The sequence below is a fragment of the Cnephaeus nilssonii genome (genome assembly GCF_951640355.1).
Source record: "Cnephaeus nilssonii genome assembly, chromosome: 11".
NCBI lineage: Eukaryota > Metazoa > Chordata > Mammalia > Chiroptera > Vespertilionidae > Cnephaeus > Cnephaeus nilssonii.
This window is the reverse complement of record NC_137082.1, coordinates 64,890,040-64,917,863: the sequence shown is the minus strand read 5'-3', so window position 1 is coordinate 64,917,863 and position 27,824 is coordinate 64,890,040. Positions and strand designations below refer to the sequence as shown.

Below are 27,824 nucleotides of genomic sequence, written 5' to 3'. Positions count from 1 at the left end.
TTCTAGCCACTATGTTTTGGAATAATTTGTTACACAGTAATAGATAAGTTCATGGAAAATTAAAATTAGTACAAATGTCATAGATACCTAAAAGGTCTTAGATTCTTTTTCTAGGGCAGACAAAATAAACCTCACATAGATTTGGGATTTCATCAAAAAGGGATTGGATCTCAGATTTAGCACTGAATTTTATCATCATTGCAGACAAGGAAACCCTAAACAGGGAAGCTTACGGGGCCTTAGTGGAGAACCTTCTAAGTCCATGGGCTTGGGCCTTGAGTGTGGTGGTCCCCTGCTGAACTTCCTTGGAGCACCCCTGATTGTCAAAGATCATGAAAGATTGCTTGGGAAGCCATTCAAATTAGCAAGGGAGAGCAATACCTTCATAATTTCATCTCAAATAGGAGTTAGGGAAAGGCACTTAAGAGTATTGGAGGGGAGGGGCTAGGGCTAGTTAAGGGGTGGCTATATGGCAGAGGTAGGTGAGTGGGTCTGGGCAGTAGTTGGTCAGAATTTGTAAACGCTGCTGGAGCAGTGTCAGTGTTCCTTACAATTTGAGATACATGAGACCATATTGAGTTCCTGTTACTGTAGTCTCTTGGAATATACAGGTCTGAATGAGCTAGTGTTAAAATAGCTCAAGCACCTGGCTGGTTGCTCAGTGGTTAGAGTGTTGGCCCGCAGACTGAAGGGTCATGGGTTTGATTCTGGTCAAGGGCACGTACCTTGGCTGCAGATTCCTCCCCAGCCCGGGCCTTGGTCAGGGCGCATGCAGGAGGCAACCAATCAATGTGTTTCTCTCACATCGATGTTTCTTTCTCTCTTCCACTCTCTTTCTCTCTTCCTAATAATCAGTGGGAAAATATCCTTGGGAGAGGATTAACCAAAAACAAAAACAAAAAAACAGCTCAAGCTTTGGTAATTGGTGTACAATGAGCTTTAGTACACTTTATAGGTTTTTAGTAACAGTGCAGTTTTTCAAATCGTGGTTTTATTTCCCAATGGAGAACTATCTGACAAGGAGATCTATTAGGACTTTATTGCAAGAGATAATCAAATATTTATTGAGACATGCTTCCACCCATGCTGGAATAACAAGTATTAGACTTAACATTTCTCTGTAAACAAACTGGAGGAAATGTGGAACTGCGTTGAGGCATGGAACAATAAGACAGCACAGAACTGAGATTCCTGAGAGAAAGGAAACAAATGAGGTGATTCCCTACAGTTGCCCCAACTTTCTGCATGGAAGTAATTTTCAGACTATAAACTCAAGGGAGAATCCAAACAGAGCTTGACAAGCTTGCTAAATTGAGATAGAAATTGGAGTTCGAGGAGGTTGAGGCAGCTGTACATTGTGGGGGAGGCATAAGTGGGAGCTATGCAGAGAAGAGGTCCAGAAATCTGCACAGGACCCCCTGAGTGCTGAATTCTAAGCCACACATCCTCAGAGTAAAATTCTAGAAAAGCAAAAAATGACAGGGAGTAAAAGCTGAACAATTGCCTTGGCTGCCACCGTCTGTTCAGCCATTCCTGGCTCCTCCCCGCATCCGCTCCTGCTGGCCTAGCTTCTTGGATCACCACCACGCAAGGACAGAGCGGCCAAGTGTAAAGATTACCCACCTGTTCCTGCTGGCCTTGGGAAACAGTTCCGCATATCCCAACCCTTTCAAGGACCATCTAACGTGTGTTGGGGAAAGAGGTGGGCTCCTGCCTTCTCCAGAGTTGGCTGGCTGCAACTGGTCTCATCAGCACCCTGTGAGGAGGCAGGGTCTGGGACCCCCATGCCTCAGAGGAGGCAGCCTGAGCCCAGGGCCTCACAAGCACTGTGAACACAAACCCAAGTGTTGAGGCCCCCAGGAGGACTTCACACAAGGAAAATGTCGGCAATATCAACTCACTGCTCCTGCAGTCACAAGCCAGACTCCAGCTTGGGAGGGATTCTCTCACTGGCCCCAGCTGCTGTCTGTGAGGTCTCCTCCATTGCAAACAGTTGAGCTTGGGTTTCTGTGTTTAACAATATGCAGTGCAAGTTGACGCTTCAATGGACTCTTAGGCTCCAGATTAGAATTTTGGGCAGGATTCAAGGTCCCAAGATATGAGTGTGACTGCCTTTCTGGCAGCCTTTTAGGTGAGGAGAGCACAGAGGGTTGAATTATCACTTGTTCTTCTCAAAACAAACCCATTACCCAGCCAAAGACTTGGCTCACAATCATAATGTCGGGGGTGGGGGCTGGGGGATGAAGAAATATTGAACAGGACAAAGAGGGTTTTGTCCACACTGGAGATGTAAACATTTGGACACGCGTTGCACCTGTGCTGAATATGAAGCTCCCCAAACTCTGAGGGCACATGTGGTTTCAGCTCCTACGTACCGACTTCATCACTCCAGCCCAAACATGCCTTACCAGAAAGCATGGGCTTCCTGGGCCGCTGGGATACATCTCTGGATGTTCAAAACCTCCAAGGGCTGTGAAATCCCAAAAGGAGCCCGTAAGTCTCCTGGGAGCCCACTGCTGCTCTTCCCTCTAGCTACCACATGATGGCAGCAGGGAGCCAGCTCCACCGCTGTGGGAAGGACTAGGCAAGGCTTCCGCTGCCGCAGGGGTTCCAGGTAAGAGCTGTGCTCTTCCTGCAGACTCACCCAGGTGCGAGGTGGCCCAACGCGCAGGGCTTCACTGAGCTGGTTTCGGCTTTAATCTTTGGCCCAGGCAAAGATTACGTTTCTCCCAAGTTGTGACTGTTTTCCCCAACCCTACAATTTAGGATCCCCCCACATGATGCACTCCCTCCATACCCCACTCCCCATGTAGTCCCTCACGCTTGTGTGCTGCTATGAAGGTAAGCCAGGCTCCCCGTCTCTCTCATTCATAACCACCCGGCATTCTAAGGCCATTTGGCGGCAGTGGAAACTGAGGCTCAGAGACTCAGTGAGATTCCAAGATCAGACAGCCCCACACCCCAGAGCAAATGTCAAAATGAAGTGGAGAAACTCTAAACTGTCAGAAAGTAACAAAACTCATTTATTTCGATAACATGAGCTCCCCAGATAACCAACGTCCTATAAAACCTGCCATCATATTGCACCCTGGATTCCGTGAGCACACAGAGGCAACCTAGCATCTGGCCAGACTAAGACCAAGGGTGGGGCCAGGGCAGGGCCAGCAACAGGAAAGGTGGCCCTGCTCTGAGGCGGGCAGAGTGAAGGCGGCTCACAGCTGGCTCCTGTGCCATGCCCATGGGCAAGGATGGCCCCAGCCTGAGTCCTGCAGGGGAGGGCTTCTCTCCTTGGCCAGGGCTGTCCTTACCAGAGTAGGTGAAGTGGGGAGGGAATTAGGATGGCCACATTGATCTCGGCGGGGCTGAAGCCAGCATTCTGCTTTGTTACACCATGGACAGGTTCAGGGACAGAGCTGACAAAAAATGGCCTCTTTGCAACTTAAAACTCTGTTATCCAATCCTCGCCCACCCCAGCTAGAGCAATTAGAGGAAGCAACATCAAGCGACAGGCAGGACACAGGATAGGCACCCAGTTGTACAGCAGCTGAGGTGGGCTGCACCCAAAACCGGCCAGGTGTGATGTTGGCCCAATGCAGTGGTTGTCAAAAACTCCCATTCTCGGGACCCCCCCATCCCTGGCCTGGGAGCCTCTGCAGTGCACCGGCCCCGTGGGAAGCACTGCGGGCTAGTGCAGCCGCAGGTAGGAGGGGGCGGAGTAGTTGAAGAGCAGGAAGTCCATCTTGTAGAGGTCAAAGAGGCGCCGCTGATAGAAGGGGCTGATGTCCTGAAAGAGGCGCATGGCCTGGTCCTGGGCGGTGGCTGCCTTGGCCCGGGGCGGTGGCGCGGGGAAGCGCAGGCCTGGCGCGCCCACCAGGCCCAGCACGAAGGCCGCATCCTCCGCCAGGGTCTCGAACTTGCCCACGACGTCGTAGCGCAGGCGGCACGGGTGGCAGAGCGCGTGGGCGCGCTCCCAGTGCTCATTGAAAGGCTCGTCGCGGCGCGTGCGCGGGTCCAGCAGGTAGGCCAGGAACTCGGCGAAGCGCACGTCGTGGCCGCGGGCCAGCGCGTCCGGGTGCGGGCGCGGGCGCAGGCGCCGCACAATGCGCGTGCCATAAAGCCGCTGGAAGGCGGCGCTGTAGGGCCGCGCGAACTTGTTGCGGTAGGCCGAAGCCAGGCGCTCGAAGGGCTCGCGCACGAAGAGGAAGGTCAGGTAGGCGCGCAGGCGCCGGTTGATCTCGGCGGGGCTGAAGTCTGCCAGAGAGGGCAGGCGGCCCGGCGCGTGCGCCTGGTGCGCGGGGATGGCCTGCGGGTCTGCGCCCCCCGGGCTGCGCAGCGCCAGCAGCACGCGCTTCCAGTTGGTGCAGGCCACCTTGGGGACGTAGCAGTAGAGCAGGCCGTGGGCGTCGTCCACCAGCACGTGCCGCAGGTCCTCGGGCTGCAGCAGGCGCTGCCGGCGCGTGTGGCGGCTGCAGGCGCGGCGCAGCAGATTGCGTCGCTGCCGGTGCACCTCCGCCAGGGCCGAGCTCGAACCCTGTGGAGGACAGGGGTCGGTGTCAGGGCAGCTGCGTGTGGGGAGGGGGGGGAGCTGGGGGGGGGGGGGGGTGCCACCCAGTGACCTGTGTGAGCCAGGGCCCGGCAGCAGGTAGGAGGCCTGGACTGGAGACCCCGCGCTGCCACCCATCACTGTATGATTGGGGGCCTAGGCATTTGTCCTGGACCTGGGTTGGGGGAAATGAATCTAACCTCGCAGAGGCATGTAGAGAAGTGATTAGTCAGTTGTTGGACACTCAGGACTGAGGAGGTCCTGATAACGAATGTGACAGGATCAAAGTAAGACTGATAAGGAAGTATGGCTTCAGAGTCCTCACCATGGGAGCAAAATGAATTACTAGAAGTAGCATAGTGTATAAGAATGGTAGCTTTTTACAGCCCTGTAGTATTCCATAGTGTAGATGTACCGTAGCTTTTCTTATCCACTCATCTGCTGGTGGGCACTTGGGCTGTGTTCAGATGTCAGCTATTGTAAATAATGCTGCTGTGAACACAGTGGGAGCATATATTCTTTCTGACTGGTGTTTTGGAATTCTTAGGATATATTCCCAGAATATTTGGGATCGAGTAAAAGGCAGTTCCATCTTTAATTTTTTGAGGAGGGGTGACTGGGTAAAGGAGGTGAAGGGATTAGCTAAAGAACATATATGCACACCCCATGGACACAGACAATACTTTGATGAAGGCCGCGGGAGGGGAGGAGAGGATGGCTGGAGGTGGGCAAAGGGGGGGGAGGGGACACCTGCAATAATGTCAACATTAACATTTTTAATAAGAAAAATAACAAAAAACTCATGATGATATGGGGGAAAAAAGAATGATAGCTTTAGCCTGTACCCCTCTGTCTAAGGCAGTGGTTCTCAACCTTTCTAATGCCACGACCCTCTAATAAAGTTCCTCATGTTGTGGTGACCCCCAACCATAAAATTATTTTCGTTGCTACTTCATAACTGTAATTTTGCTACTGTTAATGAATCGTAAGATAAATATCTGTGTTTTCTGATGGTCTTAGGCTCTACAGCAGCGGTTCTCAATCTATGGGTTGAGACTCTAAGGGGTCAACCCACCGGCCCCTCCCAGACTGGCTTGAGGACCCTGGGGCTACAGGCAGGACCTTTGGGACTAGTGACAGGCTGGGGCCCGGGCTCAGAGAGTCCCTGGAGCTACAGGGGAGCATTGAAGGTGCTGTGTGCTGAATGGGGTCTCCAGGGGATGAGAGATGCTGCCACGGATGTGGAGCGGCATCAGGATCTCTTACCAGGCAGCACCCAGGCAGAGCTACGTCTCACAGAGCAAATGCAGAAGTCAGCCAGTTTGCAGACCCCGAATCTATTTCTTTTTGAGGTTGCCTTCCCCTGATCACTGGGTCGCCTCCCGTCCCTGAGGGCTCCCAGACCGTGAGAGGGGGCAGGTGGGGCTGAACGACCCCCCACCTCCAGTGCATGAATTTTCATAAAAAGGTATGAAGTTCTGACATATGCTAAAACTTGCATAAAACTTGAAAACATTATGCACACCAAGTAAAAGAAGCCAGACATAAAAGGCCACTTGTATGATTCCATTTATATAAAGTGTATAGAATAGATCCATAGAGACAGAAAGTGCATTAGTGGTTGTCAGGGGCTGGGGGTGGAGAACATGGGAGTGACTTGCTAATAGGTACTAGGTGTTTTTGGGAGTGGGGAAAATGTTCTCATACAGGTCCCTCTCCCCCATCTAAACCAGGACCCTCCTGGTAGAGCTCTCCTTGTGCCTCATACTTCCCCTTTAGACACAAATCAGTCACAGGTTCGTGGAGGCAGTGATCAGATGATCTTCCCCTCATTGGACTGTCAGCGGCACAAGGGCAGCGAACCAGCCTACCTGGTTGTGGCTGGATCCATAGCTTCCTGAGCACAGTCTTCCTACAGTAAGTGCTCAACACATGTTAGCTGTATGGGTGCCCCTGACTGTGGCTGTTTGGATGTGGTGTGACTCTCAGTGGGGTACAACCCTGTGTGTGTGTGTGTGTGTGTGTGTGTGTGTGTGTGTGTGTGGTCCTAATGGGGTCAACAACAGAAGTGAGGTTCATGGACCAGCAAGCCATCTGGTGAGGCAGGGGCTCCTTCGTGTTTCCCTATTGCAGCTGGTACTGATTTGGGGTTCACTTAATTACTGTCTCCCCACTAGACTGTCAACTCCCTGAGGGGAGACTCGGTGTCTGTTTCACTCTCATATCCACAGCACATACAACAGTGCCTGGCACAGAGTGGGCACAGTGTATTTTTGAGTAGGTGATGGACGGTAGGGGGGTAGCTGGAGACACCAGCTCTCTCAGCTTGCCCCCAAGATTTGCCCTTGTCACATCCCCAGAGCCTGGATTTGCAGAGGATGCTTCTCTGTGCCCAGTGTGGGTTCCAGTCCCATGACTGTAGGTCAAGCATGTCAAACTAAAAGGCTAACACAGGCCAAATAAATAAGGTTTAAGTTTATGTGGGCCGCAAAAAAATAATAGCTTCAATTTTCATAGAACCATATATTTATTTTGATAGAGACATGCTGAATACAAAGGGCTGAAATGAGTAATCGTTAACACAAAATAATAGAACATTTTAATAAAAATTAATATTATTTCTTGAACATTAACTTACCAGACACTGAGTAACTGCATAAATTAATAAGCGTAACGCAAATAAACCTATTTTTCTTGTTCTCTGAAAGCGAAATATTTCCTGTTGCACACACCAAACAAGTCAGTACAAGACAATGACGTGGCAGTTGGCTGCTAAAATATTTGCTGCTAGTATTAGTGGAGAGAAATGGTGCGCCTGTGCATAAGGCACATAAGGGAAATGAATGCAACACGATTATAGTAATCAGTCATTAGCAAACGTTGTAGTTTGTTATTAATAACTAGAGGCCTGGTGCATGAAATTTGTGCAGGGTAGGGTCCCTAGGCCTGGCCTCCCCACCTCCCCACCTCCTCCTTCCCTCACTCCCTCAGAGCCCCACCGCCATTAGTTGCCAGATATGTTCCGCACCACCCCCTGGTGGTCATCACACATCATAGTGATCGATCAAACTCCCGCTCTCCCGGTCAAACTCCCGAGCAGACAATTTGCATATTAGCCTTTTATATATAGAGATTATGTATAATAGGATATTATAAAAATTAAGTTACAAAATTTTTATTAAAACGTTTCTTACATACCGCTATATTGGCTGGGCCACAAAAATATTCGTTGTGGGCCGCATGTGGCCCGCGATCAGCAAGTTTGACATGCTTGCTGTAGGTTTACATTGGGGCTCTCGGGTTCCCATGTCTGGAGGCAGAGGGAGTGGTCCCAGAATGGGGGTCTGTCCACTTACCTGGTCCAGGTCATAGAGCATCTGCAGGGGACTCCTCTTCTTCCCACCAAGCCAGCCAGGGCCCAGGGCCTTGTTTCCAGATTCTGTGGAGCATAAAGAGAGAGGTGTCATCACTGCATCAGAAGAAATGGCTTTGATGCTGTGGAACTTGGTCAACTCACCTAGGGCACAACTAACCCATCTCTGAGACTCAGTTTCCCTCCTGTCCCACCTGCCTTGGGATGGGGAGGGAGGTTGGTGAAGTGTGGGGAAGCACTGACAGGGCCCCTAATCCATCAGGCAGGTTGCTTGGTGTCACTCCTACTCCTATGCCCTGCCCTCTAGAGTTGGAGAATGCCAGACAGGGAGAGATGAGAGGAAAGGTGGTACCCAGCCCATAGCCCTCTGGGAAAGGCCTGACCACTCAACCTCACCCACCTGAGTCTGCCCTCATCTCATGCCCTGCCCTAGCCAGCCCCATGACTGCGGAGCCCTCAGGGGCTCAAGAAGCTACCTGTCTGTCCAGGGAGGGATGGGCAGTAGTGGAGTGGCACAGCCAGACTGCAGGCTCCCTACTGATCCACTGTGAATTCCTCCAGCAGCCTGTAATTCCCCGAGCAGTGTGCATGCTTCTTCATGGTAAATACAGCTTTAGCTGTCTCCCAGAATGGATGCCCCTGAGGACAGATACTGTCTGTCTCAGTGCCAAATTTTTCAATCTTCCTAAAACTACCATAAACTCAGCTTGCTAAGTTTATTCTTCACTCAAAATGTGCCTTAAGGACTATCTTCTTAAACATATTCCATTAATATGGATATATTTTTAGTACTATAATCAATATAGGTGAGGAAAGGTTCAAGACCTTCTGGATCATATTTTTCTTAAATATGATTATATTTATTAATACAATAATAAAGTATAACACAATCTTTCCAACATCACCAAAATTGCAAATCTTTAACTAGATTGACCAAGAAGAAAAAAATAAAGACTCAAATTACTAAAGGCAGGAATGGAAGAGGTGACATTAGTACTGGACCTTATAGAAATAAGAAAGGATTGTAAGAGTATAATATGAACAACTATACAAGAGTAAACTATAGCCGAAACCGGTTTGGCTCAGTGGATAGAGCCTGCGGACTGAAAGGTCCCAGGTTCGATTCCGGTCAAGGGCATGTACCTTGGTTGCGGGCACATCCCCAGGGGGGGGGTGTGCAAGAGGCAGCTGATCGATGTTTCTAACTCTCTATCCCTCTCTTCCTCTCCGTAAAAAATCAATAAAATATATTTTTAAAAAAGAGTAAATTATATAACCTAAATGAAATAGAAAATTCCTAGAAAGGCACAAATTCCTAAAATTGACTCAAGAAGAAATACAAAAACCTCAACAGACTTGTAACAAGTGAAAAGACTGAATTAGTAATTTTTAAAAGGAAGCCGCATTGAGACTGGTAGGAGGGGCAGAGTCCTGAAATGGGCTGGTCCCACAACCATGTGTGGAAGTTAATAATTGGGAGGGATATCTCAGCTGTGAGGTCCCCAGTGAGGAGCAAGAGGGTCCTAGCCCCACATCAGGATGCCCAGCTGACAACATCTGGCTGTGAAAATCAGCGGGGCCTCTGTCTGGTTAGACAGAGGGCTGCTGTAGACCCCGGTGTCCTCTTAAAAGGCCCGAGCACAGACTCACTCACAAACATTGCCCTAAGCTCCAGCGAAGGGACAACAGCTAGAAAAGCACCAGGGACATATGGGAAAGAACTGGCTTGTCTAGCTTCAGGGTGAAGGCTGGAGGGGCAGCTCAATGTGGGCAGGTGCCATTGTTAATTTGTTGAGCCCTCCTCCCACCTCCACAACTCTCAAGTGCTGGCAGGCGCTAGTTTCCCTTTGCTGAGCCCTAGCCCCCTACTCCACCAGTCTACAGGGGCAGGCTGGTGCCACATCTGAGTTTCCAACAACCTGCCTAATACCACTCACCCCACTTGGTGATTCCAAGATCCCACCCCACCCAACTTGGTTATCTGCCTCTTTTAGCTGCTGTTCCTCATTAGCTGCCGGCCTTAGCCTATACTGCAAACTTTCCTAAACTTTCTCAAAGGGCCACACACCTGAAACAAGCAGTGACTGTCCTTGGCATGCCCTGTACCTCTTGCTAAGCAGCCCCAATCCTGGCACCCCAGGCACCTCCAAGCAAAGCACAGAGCTACCAACTGAAGATTATTTTGTACCTCCTAGCAGGTGGCCCTGCGTCAGGCATAGGCAGCAGCTGATCTGGGCATGTGTGGGATTCCCTCCCAAAGGCTCTAGAACCAACACACTGTGAATTCAGACCACACTGCACTGAGCACCACCCAATTAGCTCCATAAATGACACACTCAAAGAGGAACTCGGCAGGCACCAGAGCCCCACTAAAGCGAATCCTGCTCCATGCAGTCAAACCCCATACAACAGCTTAACTGTAATGAAGGCCAGTCCTTACAGCCAGTCAGCCTGAGGGTCAATCCCTCCCACTGACATGCCAACAGCAATCCAGGCTCAACTACAACAGGAGGGCACACACAACTCACACAAGGGACACAACTGGAGCACCTGGCTCAGATGATCAGAAAGATTGCACCTCTGGGCTCCACAGGACGCCCACGATATAAGGCCACTCCACCAAGACCAGGAGATGTATGGAGTTTTCTCAAAAAATTAAATATGGAACTGCCATTTGACCCAGTGATCCCACTTCTAGGAATATATCCTAAGAAAATCGAAGCATCAATCAGAAAGAATGTATGCACTCCTATGTTCATAGCAGCACAATTTACAATAGCTAAGATCTGGAAACAGCCCAAGTGCCCATCAGTAGATGAGTGGATAAAAAAGCTGTGGTACGCTTATACCATGGAATACAATGCAGCAGTAAAAAAGAAGAATCTCTTACCCTTTGAGCATGGAGGAAGCTGGAGAGTATCATGCTAAGTGAAATAAGCTAGTCAGAGAAAGACAAGTATCACATGATCATACTCATATGGAATACAAGTAACAAAACAAACTAATGAAGGGAGTAGATCCAGAGACATGGGAGCATGGAACAGAATGCAGAATCTCAGAGGGAAGGCAGGGGAGGGTGGGTGGGTGGGAGGTAATCAACCAAAGACCTTGTAAGCATGTATGTATAACCCAAGGGCACAGAAAATAGGGTGCTGAAGGCCTGGGGTGGGGGGCAGGGAGGGAGGGCTGGAAGGGGTCAATGGGGGAAATAGGGGGACATATGTAATACTTTCAACAATAAAGAATTAAAAATAAAAAAGACCAAAAAATAAAAATAAAAAAGACCAGTAGATGTAGCAGATCTACCTAATACATAGAAACAAACATAGGGAAGCAGTCATAATGAAGAGACAAAGAAATATGTCCTATATGAAAGAACAGAACAAAACTCCAGAAAAATAACTGAACAAATGGAGACAACCAATCTACCAGATGCAGAGTTCAAAACACTGGTTATAAGGATGCTCAATGATCTCAGTGAGAACTTCAACAAAAAGGAAACATAAAAATGGAGATAGACAACACTAAAAAGAACCAGTCAGAAATGAAGACATGAACTGACACGAAGAATACATTAGAAAGAACAACAGCAGATTAGATGAAGCAGAGTACCAAATCAGCAATTTGGAAGATAAGGTAGCAGAAAACACCCAATCAGAACAGCAAAAAGAAAAATGAATTTTTAAAATGAGGATAGTGTAAGGGACTTCTGGGGCAACATCAAGTGTAACAATATTTCATCATAGGGGTAGCAGAAGGAGAAGAGAGAGAACAAAGTATTGAAAACCTATTTGAAGAAATAATAACTGAAAGATATATACTGTACATACGAATGCAGGAAGCGCAGAGAATCTCAAATAATGTGAATCCAAAGAGGCTGACATCAAGACACATCGTAATGGAAATGCCAAAGTTGACACAAAGAGGATCTTAAAAGCTGCAAGAGAAAAGCAGTTATCTACAAGGAAGTTAGAAATGCAGGCACCTTCTTAAAGGGCCAATGCACAATATTTCATTTGCAGCCACTCACCGTGGGTTCTGGCAGAGGGAGGGCAGAGTGGACTCGAGCTCTTTGAGGAGAGTCCAGGCTTGGTGGCTCTGGGGAGAGAGCTGAATCCCTCCACTGAGTTATTCCCCCATACTGCAAAAGCCATCTTTCTCAGGAAGACCTTTCCCATTCACGCAGCATTAGCCTGGGGGGAAGCAATAGCCCCACCCTTTGGAATGCCTCTTGCCCAGCCCAGTGGAGCTTAAGCTCTGACTACACCCAGAGGCTCATTAAGTTCAGAGACATGGATGTATGGAACAGACTGACAGATCTTAGAGGGAAAGAAGGTGTGGGGGACGGAAAGAGATTAACCAAAGAACATGTATGCATATATGCATAGCCCCTGAACACAGACAATAGTGTGGTAAAGGCCTGGAGTGAGGTGGGGGCTGGGTGGATAAGAGGAAGTGGGGGGAAAATAGGGGACATCTGTAATACTGTCAACAATAAAAAGTAAATGTAAAAAAAAAAGACACTCCTCCAAAGAGGACATACAGATGGCCAATAGACATACAAAAAAAAAAATGCTCAACATCACTAATCATCAGAGAGATGCACATTAAAACTACAATGAGGTATCACCTCATACCTGCAAGAATGGCTATCATCAATAAATAAATAACAAGTGCTGGCCAGGATGTGGAGAAAAGGGAACCCCAGTGTACTGTTGGTGGGAATGCAGACTGGTGCAGCCACTATAGAAATTAATATGGAGTTTCCTCAAAAAATTAAAAATGGAACTGCCATTTGACCCCGTAATCCCACTTCTGGGAATACTAGTATATCCTAAGAATCCTGGAACACCAATCAGAAAGAATATATGCGCTCCTATGTTCATAGCAGAATTATTTACAACTAGAGGCCTGGTGCACAAATTTGTACACCAGTGGGGTCCCTCGGCCTGGCCTGTGGGATTGGGTGAAACTGGGTCTCGGACATCCCCTGAGGGGTACCAGATTGCAGGAGGGCACAGGCCAGGCTGAGGGACCCCACTGGTGCATGATCAGGGCTGGGGAGGGACCTCAGGAGGATTCCAGGGCGTGTCTGACCTGTCTCACTCAGTACCGATTGGCTGGACCCCAGCAGCAAGCTAACCTACCAGTTGGAGCGTCTGCCCCCTAGTGGTCAGTGCACATCACAGCAACTGGTCAACTGTCTGCCCCCTGGTGGTCAGTGCATGTCATAGCGAGAGGTTGAGCTGCCTTAGCACATCATTAGCATATTACACTTTGATTGGTTGAATGGCCGACCAGACAACCGGACACTTAGCATATTAGGCTTTTATTATATAGGATAGCTAAGATCTGTAAACAGCCCAAGTGTCCACTAGTAGATGAGTGGGTAAAAAAGCTGTGGTATAGCCCAGCCAGTATGGCTCAGTGGTTGAGCTTTGCCTATGAACCAGGAGGTTATGGTTCACCTTTCTCACCATTTTGCAGATGGCGAAGTGGAGGCTCTGATAGGTGTTACCTCTTGCACAAGGTCACCCAGTGACCAGCTCCTCTTGGGACCACAGCTGGGACTGAGGAAGGGCTGGTGCCCACCAGGAGTTATGGGAAGAACTCAAAGTGACAGAGAAAAAACCTAGGCCTGTCTTATTCTAAGGCCCCTTAACTCAGAACCTTCCAGAAAGGCCCTTGAGAAAGGCCTGTCACTTCCCGGGCAGACCACAGCCTGCAGGAGTGTGGGTCCCATACCAGACTCCGGTGGCCAGTGGGTGGAGTGCAAGAGGAAGTGGGCACCAGAGAGAGGCCCAGAGGAGCTGTGGCCAGTGATTACAGGGCTGGGCCATCCCCACCCGGGCCCGCCACACAGATCAGAGGAACCCAGATCCACCGGGAGGGCAGGCTGGCCATGGAGGGGGGACAGATGGCTCTAGGGGCTCAGAGGGGAATGCTTGCAGATCCCAGGGTCCAGCCCCCCACTCTGGACAGCTAGAGGCAGGGGGTCTAGCGTAGGGACTAGCCTCAAACAGGGCCACCCTGAGGCCCCCCCAACCTCCACTGCCATCACCCAACCCCCTATTCCCACCTCCCCCCCGCCCTGCCTATTTATTTCCTCCCAGCCCTTCCACTGGGCTCCATGTCCCAGGGCCCCTGCCCAGGGCACTGTGGAGCAGACAGGCCAGGGAGAGCTAGGTGGGCAGGCCCCAGTCTCGTGGTCAGGGAGGGTCCTGGACCTAAGCCAAAGAACTCTGCCTTCCAGAGCAACCACAGGCAAACCACACGGGGTTCTGCTTTGAAAAAAGGAAACAAAAATAGCAGGAGGTTATGGAGAGAGGAGAGAGAGAAGAGGCAGAGGGCAATAGGAGGGAGGAGAGAAAGAGGAACTGGGTGCCAAGGACAGAGATGGAGAGAGAAGGAACGACACACAATGACAGAGACAGAGACTGGGAGAATTCCCGGAAATCCGGTGGTACTCAGTGATTTGTGCACATTGATGCTTTCTCCTATTGGGTAGTAACAATCATTATCCCCACCTGACAGATGGGGAAATAGGATCAGAGAGGCAAAGAAACAAGCCGAAGGCCTCACAGCAAGTAAGGGCCAGAAACAGGGTTTTACCCCAGGCCACAGCATATGTGTGACCTTAATGCAAGCCATGCCATCCTGCCCTCAGGCACCCACTCCACCCTGCACGAAACTCGATTCACAGCATCCACAGGCTGGTGGCTGAAATGCCACACCAAGAAACCAGACAAATTGTCCGTGCACGCTCACCCCAAGGAAAGCCTCAGTCCCCCACTTTATGGGGGGGGGGGGGCAAGTTGTTGCCTGGGGGACTTGAGGCTTCACCATTTTGGGGAAACAACGGTGATCCCCAGTCTGGTAAGCATAGATTATGACACAAGGTTTCTGGTTAATAAGTTCTAGCTGGGCTAGTGTTGCAAGACCAGATAAGCAGGAGCCACAGGCCTTGCTGCTCCAGTCTGCTCTAGCTCATTCGCTCCCCCTGATGACTTAGGCCTTCTGGGTGACCTATGTGCCCCTGGGTCAGGGACATTACCTCTGGTGATCAGGCTAAGCGATGAACACGTGGATAAACCCTTCATAAGTAAAAAGCAATTCTGCCTTTTTTAGGGGGGTGGGGGGCAGAAATAGTGATCTCTCCACTTGAATTTAAAATTCAGACTCCACGCTGAACTCCACAAACCACGTGGAATGGAAACTTATCTGGTCAGATCATTCTTGGGTACCAGTCACATCAGCTCTGTCTCCAGAACCATCAGGAAGCCCCGCATTTCTGCTCCCCTCACAGGAGCAGCCCAGGGCAAGCCCCGTCCACTCTGCTCCGGAAAATCACCAGTCTCTTCATCTGGCTTCCTATTTCTTCTTGTTCCATCTTGGTGATCTTAAAACCTACAAGGCTTCCCATCCTTCCCACGGCCCTCTCGGCGCCTCTCCCACCCTTCCCAGCTCACTCCTCAGCTGCAGCCACTCTGACCATACTAGGCGCATCCCCGCCTTTGCACTAACTTTTCCTTCGACCTGGGAAGCTCCTCCAGGAGACATTTTGGGGAAGATACTGCTTGTTCATATCTCAACTCGAATGTCTCATCCACATCAGGATATTTCAAAGTCTCTCCTTTTATTTCTTTTTAATTCTCACCTGAAGATATGTTTATTGATTTTGAGAGAGAGAGAGAGAGAGAGAGAGAGAGAGAGAGAGAGAGAGAGAGAGAAACATCCATCTGCCTCCCATAGGAGCCCCAACTGGGGATCGAACCTGAAATCTAGGGATGTGCCCTGACCGGGAATCAAACCCGCAACCATTTTGGTGTACAGGACTGCAGCTCCCACCCATGGCTTGTGGGGGTGTCCAGGTCTGGACAGCGGTGTCCAGCCACAGAGGGAATGGCGAGTGGCAGGGTGATCTGGTGAGCACCGAGGAGGCCTCTCCAAACCCTGGCCTCCAGCCCAGAGGCGGTCAGGGAAGTTTGAGGGTGGCAGGGAGTGGGGGTGGGGGAAGAAGCCCCTCGCCTCAGGAGGGAAGGAGCACAGCGCCAGGCCTGATCGTGACAGTGCCACGGTCAGGAGGCCAGAGGCCAGGCACTTCCTGTGTGCCCTCGTTCCCCTCAGAGAAGCCGGGTAAGGAAGAACTTGGGCACCCCATTGTAGATGGGAGCCCTGGAGCCCTGAGAGGGGCGGGAATAGGTCCCCTCCCCTTATCCCAGCAGATGAGGCTGTGGATGACCTATCCTACACCAACTAGACCCAGCCCCCCCCCCCCATGGGTAAGTGCTGCCCCCAAACAGTCTCCTCAGCCTCATCTCTTAGGCCACCCTAACCCCACTGCCCAGTGGCCCCTGCCCACTCTGGGGTGTGGTAACCTACTCCCTGAGGCCCTGCCTGAGAGGCTCCAAAAGGGGACTCCAAGGATTTTCACAATCCCCGCCCCCCAAACACACACACACACACACACACACACACACACACACTCACATCAGGAAAGGCAAACAGAGCCAGAGGTCAGGAGAACAAGCCAATGAGTGGGCCCCTCAAGCCCAGGACAGACTGTGCAGCCAGCAAGTCAGCCACCCACACCCATCCCTCCACTCACTTCTCTGGCATGTCCCTCCGTGTGAACGGGTCGGTGAGAGGGTTTGAGGAATTCCTACAAGTGAAGTCTGGCACATGCCGGCCTGGAGCAGGGACTCCACACTGCGGGGTCCTGACCGGCTGCCTCATTTTCACCAGCCAGACCGTGAGGTCGATGCCAAGGAGCCCCAAGTCCTTGTCAGTGTGAACTTCAGGTGCAGCAGGTCACCCCAGGCAGCACCCCGCCAGCCACACAGGGGAACCAGCGCGGGATGCAGGGGCATCCAACTCTCTCCCACGCCTGGCGCTAAGGGGGTGGGGCGAAGTAAAGGAAGCTGCCTTCCCAGGTGGGCCGAACGCAGTCCACCACCCGCCACTGACCCGGGTCCCCAGGCACAGGCTGGCAGGCCCTCACGGTCCCCATCCCGGGCGTTTGGAGACCACTTCTCGAAGGGAGCCAGACCTTGCGGGGAGCTGGGGCACAGGCGGGGCTTCTAGAGCCTTTCTGGGCCCACTCACCCCTAGCCCCTAGCCCAGGAGCAGACAGCAGGTGCCCCCGCCCCGTCGAGGGTCTGGCCTCTGCCCCCGGCCCAGCTGGCACTCACCCGGGAGTAGGGCGCGGGTCGCGGCGCCCAGGAGCAGGAGCGCAGCGCTCAGACACGCGGCCGCCAGCGCGCGCCGCCGCCAGCAGCGCCTCCCCATCCTGTGCCAGCGCTGCAGTCCGGGTGTCCCGCGGGGCGGCGGCGCCGGCCCTGGACCCGCCCCGGCTGCCCCGCGGCCCATACCAAAGCGCGCGGCACGGGGGTGCGAGGGCTTCCTCGCGCGGGTCGCGGGGCCACCGGGAACGCGGCGCTGGCCTGGAGGACTGCAGAGGTGGGCAGGGCAGGTTGGCCGGCCTCGTCCAGTCTCCCTGCGCCCCTCCACCCTCCCCTCACATAAACACATGATCGCTGTCCACGGTGCGAGGGTGGAGCCTAGGTGGAGGGAGCCCTGTCGCCCCTTCTCTTTTTGCTGTACAAGCCAGGGATGTACGGGACTCCCCAGGAGTCCTGATTCCCAGGATCAGGCCTAAGAGTGTCCCTTCCTCCCCCCAGGGCACCCTGTAGCCTGCTTTCCACAGGTGTCTCCAGGTCCTACCTGAGTTCTGGGTCATGCAGGTCCCAGCTAGACTGAGGGAGGAGAGGTGAAGGTCTCAGCTCACATCCCCCAGGAACGTGAGGACCGGTGTGCCCCCACAGCTGCTCCAGCCTCCAGGTGAGCACTCAGAACTTGCTGAGGCCCAACCGGTGAGGCTCAGTGGCTGAGTGTCCACCAGTGAAGCAGGAGGTCACGGTTCCATTCTGGTCCCGCCAGGTTTCCAGCTTGATCCCAGGTGGGGGGTGTGCAGGAGGCAGCCAATCAATGATTTTTTCTCATCATTGATGTTTCTATCTCTCTCTCCCGCTCCCTTCCTCTCAGAAATCAATGCAAAAACAAACAAAAACTTGCTGAAGACTCCTGGGTGTGAGGGAATGGGAGGAAAGTCCAGCCTCAGAAAAATAAACCAATCCAGCTAGCCCTGTGGAGTGAGGAGACCAGGACTGTCCCCTGGGTCTTGCTGCCCAGAGGGCAGGCTAGCAGGGGACCGGAGGAGGCAGCTGATGCTGTGTGCACTGGTGTGTTCACTTGAGCTAATACCTAGCAGTAAGTGTGTGTGTGTGTGTGTGTGTGTGTGTGTGTATGTGTGTGTGTGTGTGGGGGGGGGGTTGCTGCAGTAAATTCCAGTTTTTTAACAGCTCTTGAAAACTCTGGTGAGTCTAAAGCCTGCTGGTACCACTTATTGGCTGTGTGAGATCAGGACAGTCGCCCAACCTCTCTGAGTCCCGTTCCCTGTACAATGGGATAGTACTAGGACACAGCTCATCGTCTTTTGAGGACTAAATGAGATACAGGACATGTTTGAAACAGCATCTGGCACTCAGTGACTGCCATCTAAACACAATATCTTAGTGATTATTAACTTTTTAAAAAATATATTTCTTTATTGATTTCAGAGAAGAAGGGAGAGGGATAGAGAGATAGAAACATCAATGATGAGAGAGAATCATTGATCAGCTGCCTCCTGCACGTCCCCCACTGGGGATCGAGCCCACAACCCGGGCATGTGCCCCTGGCCGGAATCAAACCTGGGACCCTTCGGTCTGCAGGCCGACACTCTATCCACTGACCCAAACCGGCTAGGGCAGTGATTATTAACTTTTATAGTACTGCCTGTTTCTGGCAAGTTACAGTGATGATATAAAAATTCCTTGGCTCATGACAACTATCAAAAAGCCCTGGCTGGTATGGCTCAGTGGCCCGCACATGGAAGGGTCTCAGGTTCGATTCCTGGTTAGGGGCACATACCTGAGTTGCTGGTTTGCTCCCAAATATTTCTCTCCACCCACCCCCCCGCCCCCCACCTCTCAAAGAAATTTTAAGAAATTTCTTCTTATTACATATATTTAAGTTTTAAAAGTCTATTTAAGGAAGTATATCAAGTAAATAATAGTTATTTTGGCTTAAAGATAGAGCTCCCAAGGATGATGATAGGTGTCAAATAGCAGAGGGGTCGGAAAAACAGCTCTCTGATAAAACCAGAAGCTTTTTATTATGGCTTTCCAGACAACTTGGACGGAGAGCCTTGGGGAGCGTCTAACTCACCCCAGGACTCGCCTGAAGTCAGGGCTGCTGCTACTCTGGACCCAGAGATTCGGGATCACCCACACCCCCAGCAGGCCCCAGATCTAATCTACACCTGCATTCCTGACCCTTCCCTGAGTCCGCATTCTCTGTAAGGAGTCCCAGCCCCTGGGGTCCTTAGGGTGAATCTTGGCCTCCTGAACTGCCACCTTGTGGCCAAAGCTGAGAACAACATCTCAGCCCATCTCTTGTCCAGAAAAATCTGTGCAAGCACTTGGCAGAGTCCCAATGTTGGGTTTTGCGGTGGGAGGGTGAATGTGCCCTCAGCTGCTTGCCTGGGAAAGCGACCTCTGCAGCCTCTGTCCTCTCACAGGGGCTCATATTCATTCATTCACTCACTCACTCACTCACTCACTCATTCAACAGATACTGAATGCCCACTCTATGCTAAGGCACCAGTGGCAAGAACCAGGCAGATACATCCTCTGACCTCGTGGAGTTTTCAACAGAGATGGGGGAGAGCATAGAAATAGGAGCAAATGTCTAAATTATGGCCGGTGGTAAATGGTGCTGTGAAGAACAAACGCAGAATAAAGGGATGGGAAGTGTGTACCACAAGGGTGGCAGTGGCAGGCCTCAGGGAGACATGACGTTGAGCAGAGATGTGAACCAGGTGAGGCGGACCGCGCAGGTATGGTGGGCAGAGAGGAGAAGCTTTCCCGGCAGAGTAAAGGCCCCAATGGGGATCCTGATGCAGTGATCCAGTTGCTGTTGCTAAGTCACAAACTGCCCTAAAACTTAGCAGCTTAACCAAACCATTTACATTTCGCTCACAATTTTGTGGGTCAGGAATTGGGGGAGGGGATCAGTTGGGTGCTTCCCACTAGGGGGTCTCCTGCTCATCTGCAGGGCCGCTGGGCCTGGAGGCTGGCCTGGCTGGCTTTCCTTGAGGGCTCCCTGTCACATGGAGCTTGGTGGGCGGTGGGCCTGAGTGCCTGGGGTCCTGAGTGCCTGGGGACCTGAGTGCCTGGGGTCCTGAGTGAGTGCCTGGAGTTGGTTTGCAGTGCCCTCCTGCCTCTCTTTACTCCTTACTAGTTTTAAGATTTTATTTATTTGGTTTATCCAAAGATTAAACTTTAAGAACACCAGAGGTTTGTTGTTGTTGTTTTTTAATTGAGGGGCTATTCACATAACAAAACGAATCACTTTAAAGTGTGCAATTCAGTGGTATTCAGTACATTGACAATGTTGGAACACACCCAAGAGTCTTTCCCTCCCATCTCTCTCCAGTTCCTATGTATCCCTCGGAGATTTTAATTTCCTTAAAATTTCTTTCCGTTACGTTTAGTACTGCATACATTACTGTGTTCCTTGCTTTTTGGATAGTGGCAACAATGAGAAAAAGAACAATATTTTATTCTTATCTGGTGCTCATTCTGTGCCAGGCACTATTCTAAGATCTTCGCATGTATTATCTCATTTGATCCTCAGATGCATCTCATGACGCAGGAACTGTTGCTGCTTTTGGTTTACAGATGAGGAATCCGAGGCACAGAGAGGCTAAGGAACCTACCCAAGTACACACAAGCTGGTCAGTGGGGTAGCCAGGGTTTGAACTTACTTGTTGGCCATATTTAACATCTGTGAGATCCTCATTCTTTTAAATAGCGTCTACAATTCTTTTTAAAAAAATTAAACTCTTTATTTGGGGACACAGGTTAACATGCAGTTGTTAGAAAGAAAACAGAGAGACCCCATGTGCCCTGTTTCCCCAGGGATAACCTCTTGCAGACCGTATAGTGCAGTGTCACAACCAGGTCACTGGCATTGATAGAATCCACTCATCTTATTGGATACAATGCTTAAATTTTTAAAATTGGTTGCAAACATTTAAAAGTCAGGAGATTTCACAAAAACTGTTTGATTTTTGGCTTCTCTTGAGTCAGATGAAGAAGCCTCTTCCAGAAGCAAGTCCTGAGGGGAGGTTTCAGTACAGCTAGTTTGTCTGGTCAGCGAGTGGGGTGTGGGGTGTGGGGAGTGGGGAGTGGGGTGTGGGGTGTGGGGAGTGGAGTGTGGGGAGTGGGAAGTGGGGGGTGGGGAGTGGGGAGTGAGGTGTGGAGTGTGGTGTGGGGTGTGGGGTGGGAAGGGAAAGCCACCATCCAAGGGTGTGGTACTGGGAGCGAGGAGGGGGGCAACGCAGCCCAGTCCTGCTGGGAGACTGGAGACAGTGCAGAACACTCCCCAGATTTATTTTCCACCCACTTACACACCCGGGGAGAGCCGAGGGAGCTGGGGTATTTATCCAGTAATGTCCCCTCTCTCCTGTCGCTTCTCTAGCCCTTCCAGCCCACCTCTGAGCTGGATGACCATGCCCTAAGCCACCAGAAGCAGCCCCCCAGCAGAGAGAGGCAGGTGCTGGCCGCTGGCTGTCACGTTGCGTGCGGTGCATGCCCCGAGGGGTGGGTGGGGGGCAGTGTCTACAAAAGAACTGCTGCTCCCAGGACAGCTACAGTGCCTGGCACTGGGCGGTGCTCAGTCCATCCTGCTCGAAAGGTAGAGCGAATGGATGAATGCCGGGAAGCAAACAAGAGCGCATTTCTGCTTGCCGGCTCTTCCAAGCAGCCTGTTTGCTGGTGAGGACCCACAACAGCCTGCTCGCTGTGCCAGCCAGAGCGGAGCAGCTGAGAGAAGGGCGGCAGCCAGCCCTTTGAGTTCCGAGGGTTTAAATCCTAGCTCCACCCATGACCAGCTGGGTGGCCTTGGGCAAGTCCTACCACCTCTCTAGACCTCAGTTTCCACGTCCATTAAATGGGCCAGGGAAGCCCACGGGCCCTGAGAGTTGACTCCCCTGGTGTGCTCAGAGAGCTGTTGTTCTTTCCACCTTTTCAGGGCAGGCTCTGCGCTGGGTGCTTGCATAACCATCCGTGACTCCTGCGGCCTGAGTGGTTAATTACCACCCGCTTGCGTAGATTGGGACAAGTCCCAAGGCCACAGGGCTGGTCAGGAGCTGAGCTGGGTTCACAGGACCACCAGGATTAGACTGCAGTCACTTCCTGGCTGGGTGAGTGAGTCCGGGCCTCCGTTTCCCACCCACAGCACAGGGCTAAGGAGGAGCACTTCCTCGCAGCCGTCAATGGACTGGGGATGAGGGCCATCCCCTGGCAGGCCCTTCACACAGAGCTTTGAGGAGGGGTGAAGCAGCGTGCACTGGAATGGAAGCCGGGGAGGGTGCACCTGCTGTGGGGTGGGCTCCTGCCAGGTTTGTCACCCCCACCCCTCATACACACACACACACACACACACACACACACACACACACACACACACGTGGCAGGGAGAAGGGGTGAAAAGGACACTATCTGCTTTCTATACAGACCCCTCACTGGGTGCCAGGTTCAATATCAGATGGCTCCCCATCATCAGGACACAAACCCTAACATTGCCTCCCTGGTGTGACTCCCATTTGAGTCCCACCAGCCCCCAAAGTCATATGCTAAAACCCACTCAAGCCCCACTGACTGAACCCCGACTCAGCTGTCTCCCTGTGTGAAGCCTGCCTCTCCCTAGACCACTGCCGCTCCCCCCTCAAGTCAGCCTCGTGGCCAGTGACTCTATGACCTACCTACACATGGCTCCTTCCGTAGGCCCGGGCCCAATGAGGGGCTGGAGGAGGTGGCTCTGGGGCTGGAGGTTCCCTCCCAGCTGGACCTTGACTGCCCAGTCTCTCCCTGGCCTCTCCACAGAGCCAGCCTCCACCTCAGTCTCAGCAGACATGTCTAGCCTCCAGGAGCTGTGCTCTGGCCTGCCCCTGCGGCCCCTCCCAGAGAACCAGGGACGTTGGGCTGGGGTACCCCATGCCCCCGTCAGGACCCCTGGCCTCAGCCCTGCAGAGGAGCAGGTAAGAAGTTGAGCCCCATTCCTGCTGGGACTCTTTGCCCTCTGGGTGGGTCTGGGTGGGTCTCCCCTACTTCCTACTCTCTCTGCCTGGGGTCTCCAGGAGCTCCTAGTAGGGGTGGCAGTGGGGTGGGGGGGACCCATGTGTGGTTGACTCCAAAACACTCTATATCCCTCATTCTCTCCCCAACGGCCACCCTTGGGTGTGGAATTATGCTCCCCATTTACAAGGACCCCGAGGCTCAAGGTCAGCCAACCAGTAAGTGATGGTGCTGTGCCTGCCTCCATCAAGGAGGACGGGGCCAGTGTGCAGTGTCCCAAACGCAGGGCAGCTGAATGTGTACTTTCCCAACCCAGACACGCACATAACTTTGATGTTCTACTCTGTCTTATGTGGGGACTCCCTTCCCTCAAATCGTCAGATGAGGTTTCAGCTTCCTGGCTAGAACCCTAGTGGGGGCGCGTGGGAGTGGGGGGATGGCTGGGAGGTACTGGCGAGAGCTGGTTGGGAGGCCAGGCACCCCGGCTAGGTCTCCCACAGTCCCTCCAGCCAGCACCTCAGGCAAGTCACTGAGTGTGTGGGAACCTGCTGTCTCCTCAGTAAGCTGGGGATGAAAATAATGACACCACAGGGTTGTGGAGGAGGCCAATGACATAAGATACATGGCTGTGTAAATAGTTTTCTCCTATGTTTTCTTTACTCAAAATTACTCAAGAATTTTAGGAACATTGGGGAGAAAGTAGAAAATATTAAGCACACAGATTAAGAGAGGACTGGCACCGCCCTGTCGGGGATAAAGACTGCTATCCGTAGGGAGGCTGCCCCCTACACTTCCTGCCAAGTGCCTCCCACAAAGGAGGAAACGGTGGTGAGGAAAGGTGGGGGTGGACTGGGGACAGGTGTTGGGGAAGGGTAGGGGCGGGGAGCTCCGCCCCTCCCCACCTCCACCCCCACCCCCATCCGTCTCATCCTTGGCCTATCTGGCCCAGCTCAGTGAGGTCAAAGCAAGGGTTCATGTTTTCTCCCGCTCAGTCACCTCCCTGCTGGCCGCCAGTGCCTTCACCTTTGACCAAGAGGGCCGGAGGGCTACACCACCTGCACGGCAGGCGACACCCGGTGGTCATATGCTGGCAGTCAGCTTCCATGGTCTCGTCTGCGAGGAGGGCACCTGGGTGCCGAGGAGCAGGGCCCACTCAGCTTTGCCGGTGTCTGTTGCCATTTGCTTGAAGGTCGCGAAGCCCTTGCAGTAGGGACGACTTGCTGGTCCGGGCAGTTTGAGCTGTTGAAGGGGCTACATCTCCGGTCTGGGTGCCAGGGTTAGCCAGCCTTCAGCTGGTGCCTATGAAACAATAAGAAATATACATGTTTGTATCTCTGTCCCTCACCCCCACTGCTACTACTTGATTTTAGATCCCAGTTCCTGACACAGAGCTCCTAACTCAGTTTGGATTTCCAAGGGATAGGAGCTGGGAGGTCTTTTGTTCTAAGGAGGTGGGCTCCTGGATGCGGGCCGGTCACCAGAAGGACCAATCCGTGATGAGAAAGGCGTGGAACTTCAGCCCTACCCCGCATACTCCAGAGCAGGCTGAAGTCTCCAAAAAAAAACCCTTCCGCGGGGAGTGGGTGGGGTTTGGAGAGGGCTCAGGAGCTCCGGAACCCTTCCCCAGACCTTACCCTTGGTCTCTTCCCATCATCTGTATCCATGATCACTTCCTTTATTACCTAGCAAACCAGTAAGCAGCGTTTTCCTGAGTTCTGTGAGCCACTCTTGCAAATTATCAAACCCTTGGAGGGGGTGGTGGGAGCCTCGATCTGTGGCTGGTCGCTCAGAAGGGAGGTGACAGCCTGGACCTGCGATTGGCACCTGAAGTGTGTGTGTGTGGGGGGGTGGCAGTCATGTGGGCTTCAGTCCTCACCCCGTGGGCCTGCGCGGACTCCGGGTAGACAGTGTCAGAGCTGAGTTGAATCGCAGGACACCTGCAGGTGTTGAGACTTGGTCAATGCGGGGAAACCAGCCGCTCTGTCGCAGCGAGCTCTGTGTGAGACCTGTGGCTCCGTGGGGGAGAAGCTGGGACTGTTCTTCTAGTCGGGGCCCAAGCCCAAGAGCAGCTTCGTCAGCAGCTCACGTTATGCCTTTCCTTTGGCTTGTGTTCTATATTTTTATTCAAATGTGTTTCTTTGAGGTTTGACATAAACTTTGAAAGGTGATTTTGTGAGATAAGCAAGTGAAATGTTATAAAAGTACAAGTTCCCCACTTTACCTCCCTCAGTCACCCCCTTATTTTTGGTGTAGCTTTTCAGCCACATTGTATGTACATATATGGTGGTGTGGGCCCTTAAAAATACAGTGGAAGCATTCTATACATGCTAGGTTGTTGTTGTTGTTTTGAGATTGTTCGTTGTTGGTGTATTTAAAGTCCCCATTTTTAAAACTGTTTCGTAATATTTCATTTGGATGATTCACTCTTTGCTCCCCTTTAAGTAGATGTCTCTGTTTAAATACAGAGTGTGCTCTGTGTATGACACTTTGGCCACTGTATTCTCCGCGTGAGCACAGGACAACTTTCCCAGCGCAGAGGAAAAGGTGGTCATGGACTGTTTGAAATGTCTCCAGCATCCTCCCTTTGCCATATGTGATTTCTCTTCCTGACCTTATCCCCGCATTCTGCCCTACCTGGATGGGCTCTCCTGGGAACCAGGCACCAGTTCTGAAGAACTCTCACTTGCATCCGGGTTCCCATCACTAATACACTATCCTGAGCTTCTTGGGTGTGGGGCTTTGTTGGGCTCGTTTCTGCATCTTCAGTGACACCCAATGTTTGTTGAATGTGTGGACAAGAGTATATGCTAAGTGCCCAAACCAACATCATACAAGGCAGTGGTTCTCAACCTTTCTAATGTCGCGACCCTTTAATACAGTTCCTCATGTTGTGGTGACCCCCAACCATAAAATTATTTTCGTTGCTACTTCATAACTGTAATTTTGCTACTGTTATGAATCGTAATGTAAATATCTGAGTTTTCCAATGGTCTTAGGCTCTACAGCAGTGGTTCTCAACCTGTGGGTCGCGACCCACAGGTTGAGAACCGCTAGCAGGGTGTTATGTTACGATTCATAACAGTAGCAAAATTACAGTTATGAAGTAGCAACGAAAATAATTTTATGGTTGGGGGTCACCACAACATGAGGAACTGTATTACAGGGTCGCGGCATTAGAAAGGTTGAGAACCATGGATACAAGGGTTCAGTAGGCAGGCAGGAGAAACATAGTAGGGCCTCTTGGAGGAGATGGTCTTGGCAACATGGGCAAGGTTCTTAGACTGGAAACTCTGAGATGACCATTTGGAGACAAAGGGAGAGTGAGTGAAGATGCAGGGACTGGCCTGACTAGAGTAGATTAGGGGTGGAGGAGGCCGGTGTAAGCCTGAACTGGGTGCAGAGCTCAGAGAGCCAGGCCCAGCCTGATTACAGAGGACCCTGGATGCCAAGAATAGTGTGGATTTTATCAGATGAGTAATGGGGAGCCCATGAAGGTTTCTGAGTGGGGAAATGGCCTGCTGCTTAGCAATACTCTTCCAGAGAGCATAGAGTTTCTACAGAGTTCCCCAAGGGGGGCAGGTGGCTGAGGAAGCATTGGCAGCATGGAGGGCCACGAGTGTGGGAGATGGCCATTGTGATAGCTGGGACTTACACAGCACATAGGTGTATCAGACACTGTCCTAGGCCTGTCAGTTCAGTTAGTCCCCAACATAGCCCGATAAGGTGTATGCGATCATTGCACTCATTTTGCAGAGCGGGATTGGAAGGTCAGAAAGGGGACACATGCCTGTGCTGTATAGCAGGTGCTCGGGTGCAGCCTGCGGCGCAGGGAGGAGCCCAGGCCTGTGGCAGGACCTTGGACAACTCACACAACCTCTCCGAACACCATTGTGTCATCTTCGTGCTGAGAACTGCTCCCCATCAGAAACTTGGAGTAATGAATCCAGACCAGCAAACAGAGCTGCTTCTTTTTAAAATTTTTCACTCAACACATAATTATCCCATGCTCATGATGTAACTCTAGACACAGGGGGTAAAGTTGTTGAGCAAAAATGGAATAGAAGACAACTTTCCTAAACGAAGGACAAACATGAAATTGCAGATAAAAAGACATAGATTATCCTTGAAAGTAAAAAACTGATGTAGAATAGTTGACATGAAGACATGTCTAGGCTAAATGACAGAATAACAAAAAATTCAATTGCGATAAAATGGAAATCTTGTACAAGGGGAAAATAGGCAAGTAATTTTTGTGCTGCGTTTAGGATTCGGGAAACGGCCAGAATCCCCTTTGTGTTAATGGCACACGTGCACGAACACTTCATTTCAGAACAGATTGAATTTCGCACAGTCTTCAAATATGTGTCATAGAATGGCTGAGTCATTTCTATCAACGGACACAGTTTAAAAATCATTCATTTTGACAGGAACCTTTGTTGTGTTTTTGAGGCATGTGGTTATCTGGGCAATGTTGCAAAGGCATTTGACGCTGGTAAACCGGGCCTTCGTGACCTAGCGCCTTGGTGAAAGACCCCGTTTAGCCCCAGCAATGAAGCCTGCATTTCTGTGAGGACAGTGGTTTCAGACTGCAGCTGCCACTTAGCAGGTTATGAACTCAGTGAAGGGAGTTGCAACCAATATTCATTATAGAATGAAATAAAAGAAGTTAGAACAGGATAGAATATATTAGGACCCTTGCAGTAAGGTTAAGTCTTGTTTGGAGTAT

At 51.4% G+C, this 27,824-nt stretch overlaps 2 protein-coding genes across 2 annotated transcripts in view; one reads left to right on the top strand and one right to left on the bottom strand.

Annotated features, from left to right (window-relative positions):
* Positions 1–3,050: 3,050 nt before the first annotated feature.
* CHST13 (carbohydrate sulfotransferase 13) lies at positions 3,051–17,239 on the bottom strand. The gene is made up of 3 exons (XM_079785146.1): positions 17,108–17,239; positions 7,900–7,982; positions 3,051–4,531 (listed from the first exon to the last, which is right to left on the bottom strand). Exons 1-3 carry the CDS (start codon positions 17,202–17,204, stop codon positions 3,686–3,688), a joined length of 1,026 nt encoding a protein of 341 aa, XP_079641272.1. The 5' UTR covers positions 17,205–17,239; the 3' UTR covers positions 3,051–3,685.
* Positions 17,240–22,935: 5,696 nt separating this feature from the next.
* UROC1 (urocanate hydratase 1) overlaps positions 22,936–27,824 on the top strand; it is a gene marked incomplete at its 5' end in the record, with an annotated part of 32,792 nt that continues 27,903 nt past the window's right edge. Inside the window, one exon of the mRNA XM_079785130.1 lies at positions 22,936–23,061. Coding sequence (XP_079641256.1) covers positions 22,936–23,061 — 126 coding nt within the window. The remainder of the gene's footprint in view (positions 23,062–27,824) is intronic.

What these genes read in the sequence shown, in the direction of transcription:
- CHST13 (XM_079785146.1), bottom strand. Translation starts at nt 17,204, where the DNA reads ATGGGGAGGCGCTGCTGGCGGCGGCGCGCGCTGGCGGCCGCGTGTCTG. An exon ending in GACCCGCGCCCTACTCCCGG is followed by an intron (nt 7,983 to 17,107) that starts GTGAGTGCCAGC and finishes TATGCTCCACAG; the next exon opens with AATCTGGAAACAAGGCCCTG. An exon ending in TGCTCTATGACCTGGACCAG is followed by an intron (nt 4,532 to 7,899) that starts GTAAGTGGACAG and finishes TGTCCTCCACAG; the next exon opens with GGTTCGAGCTCGGCCCTGGC.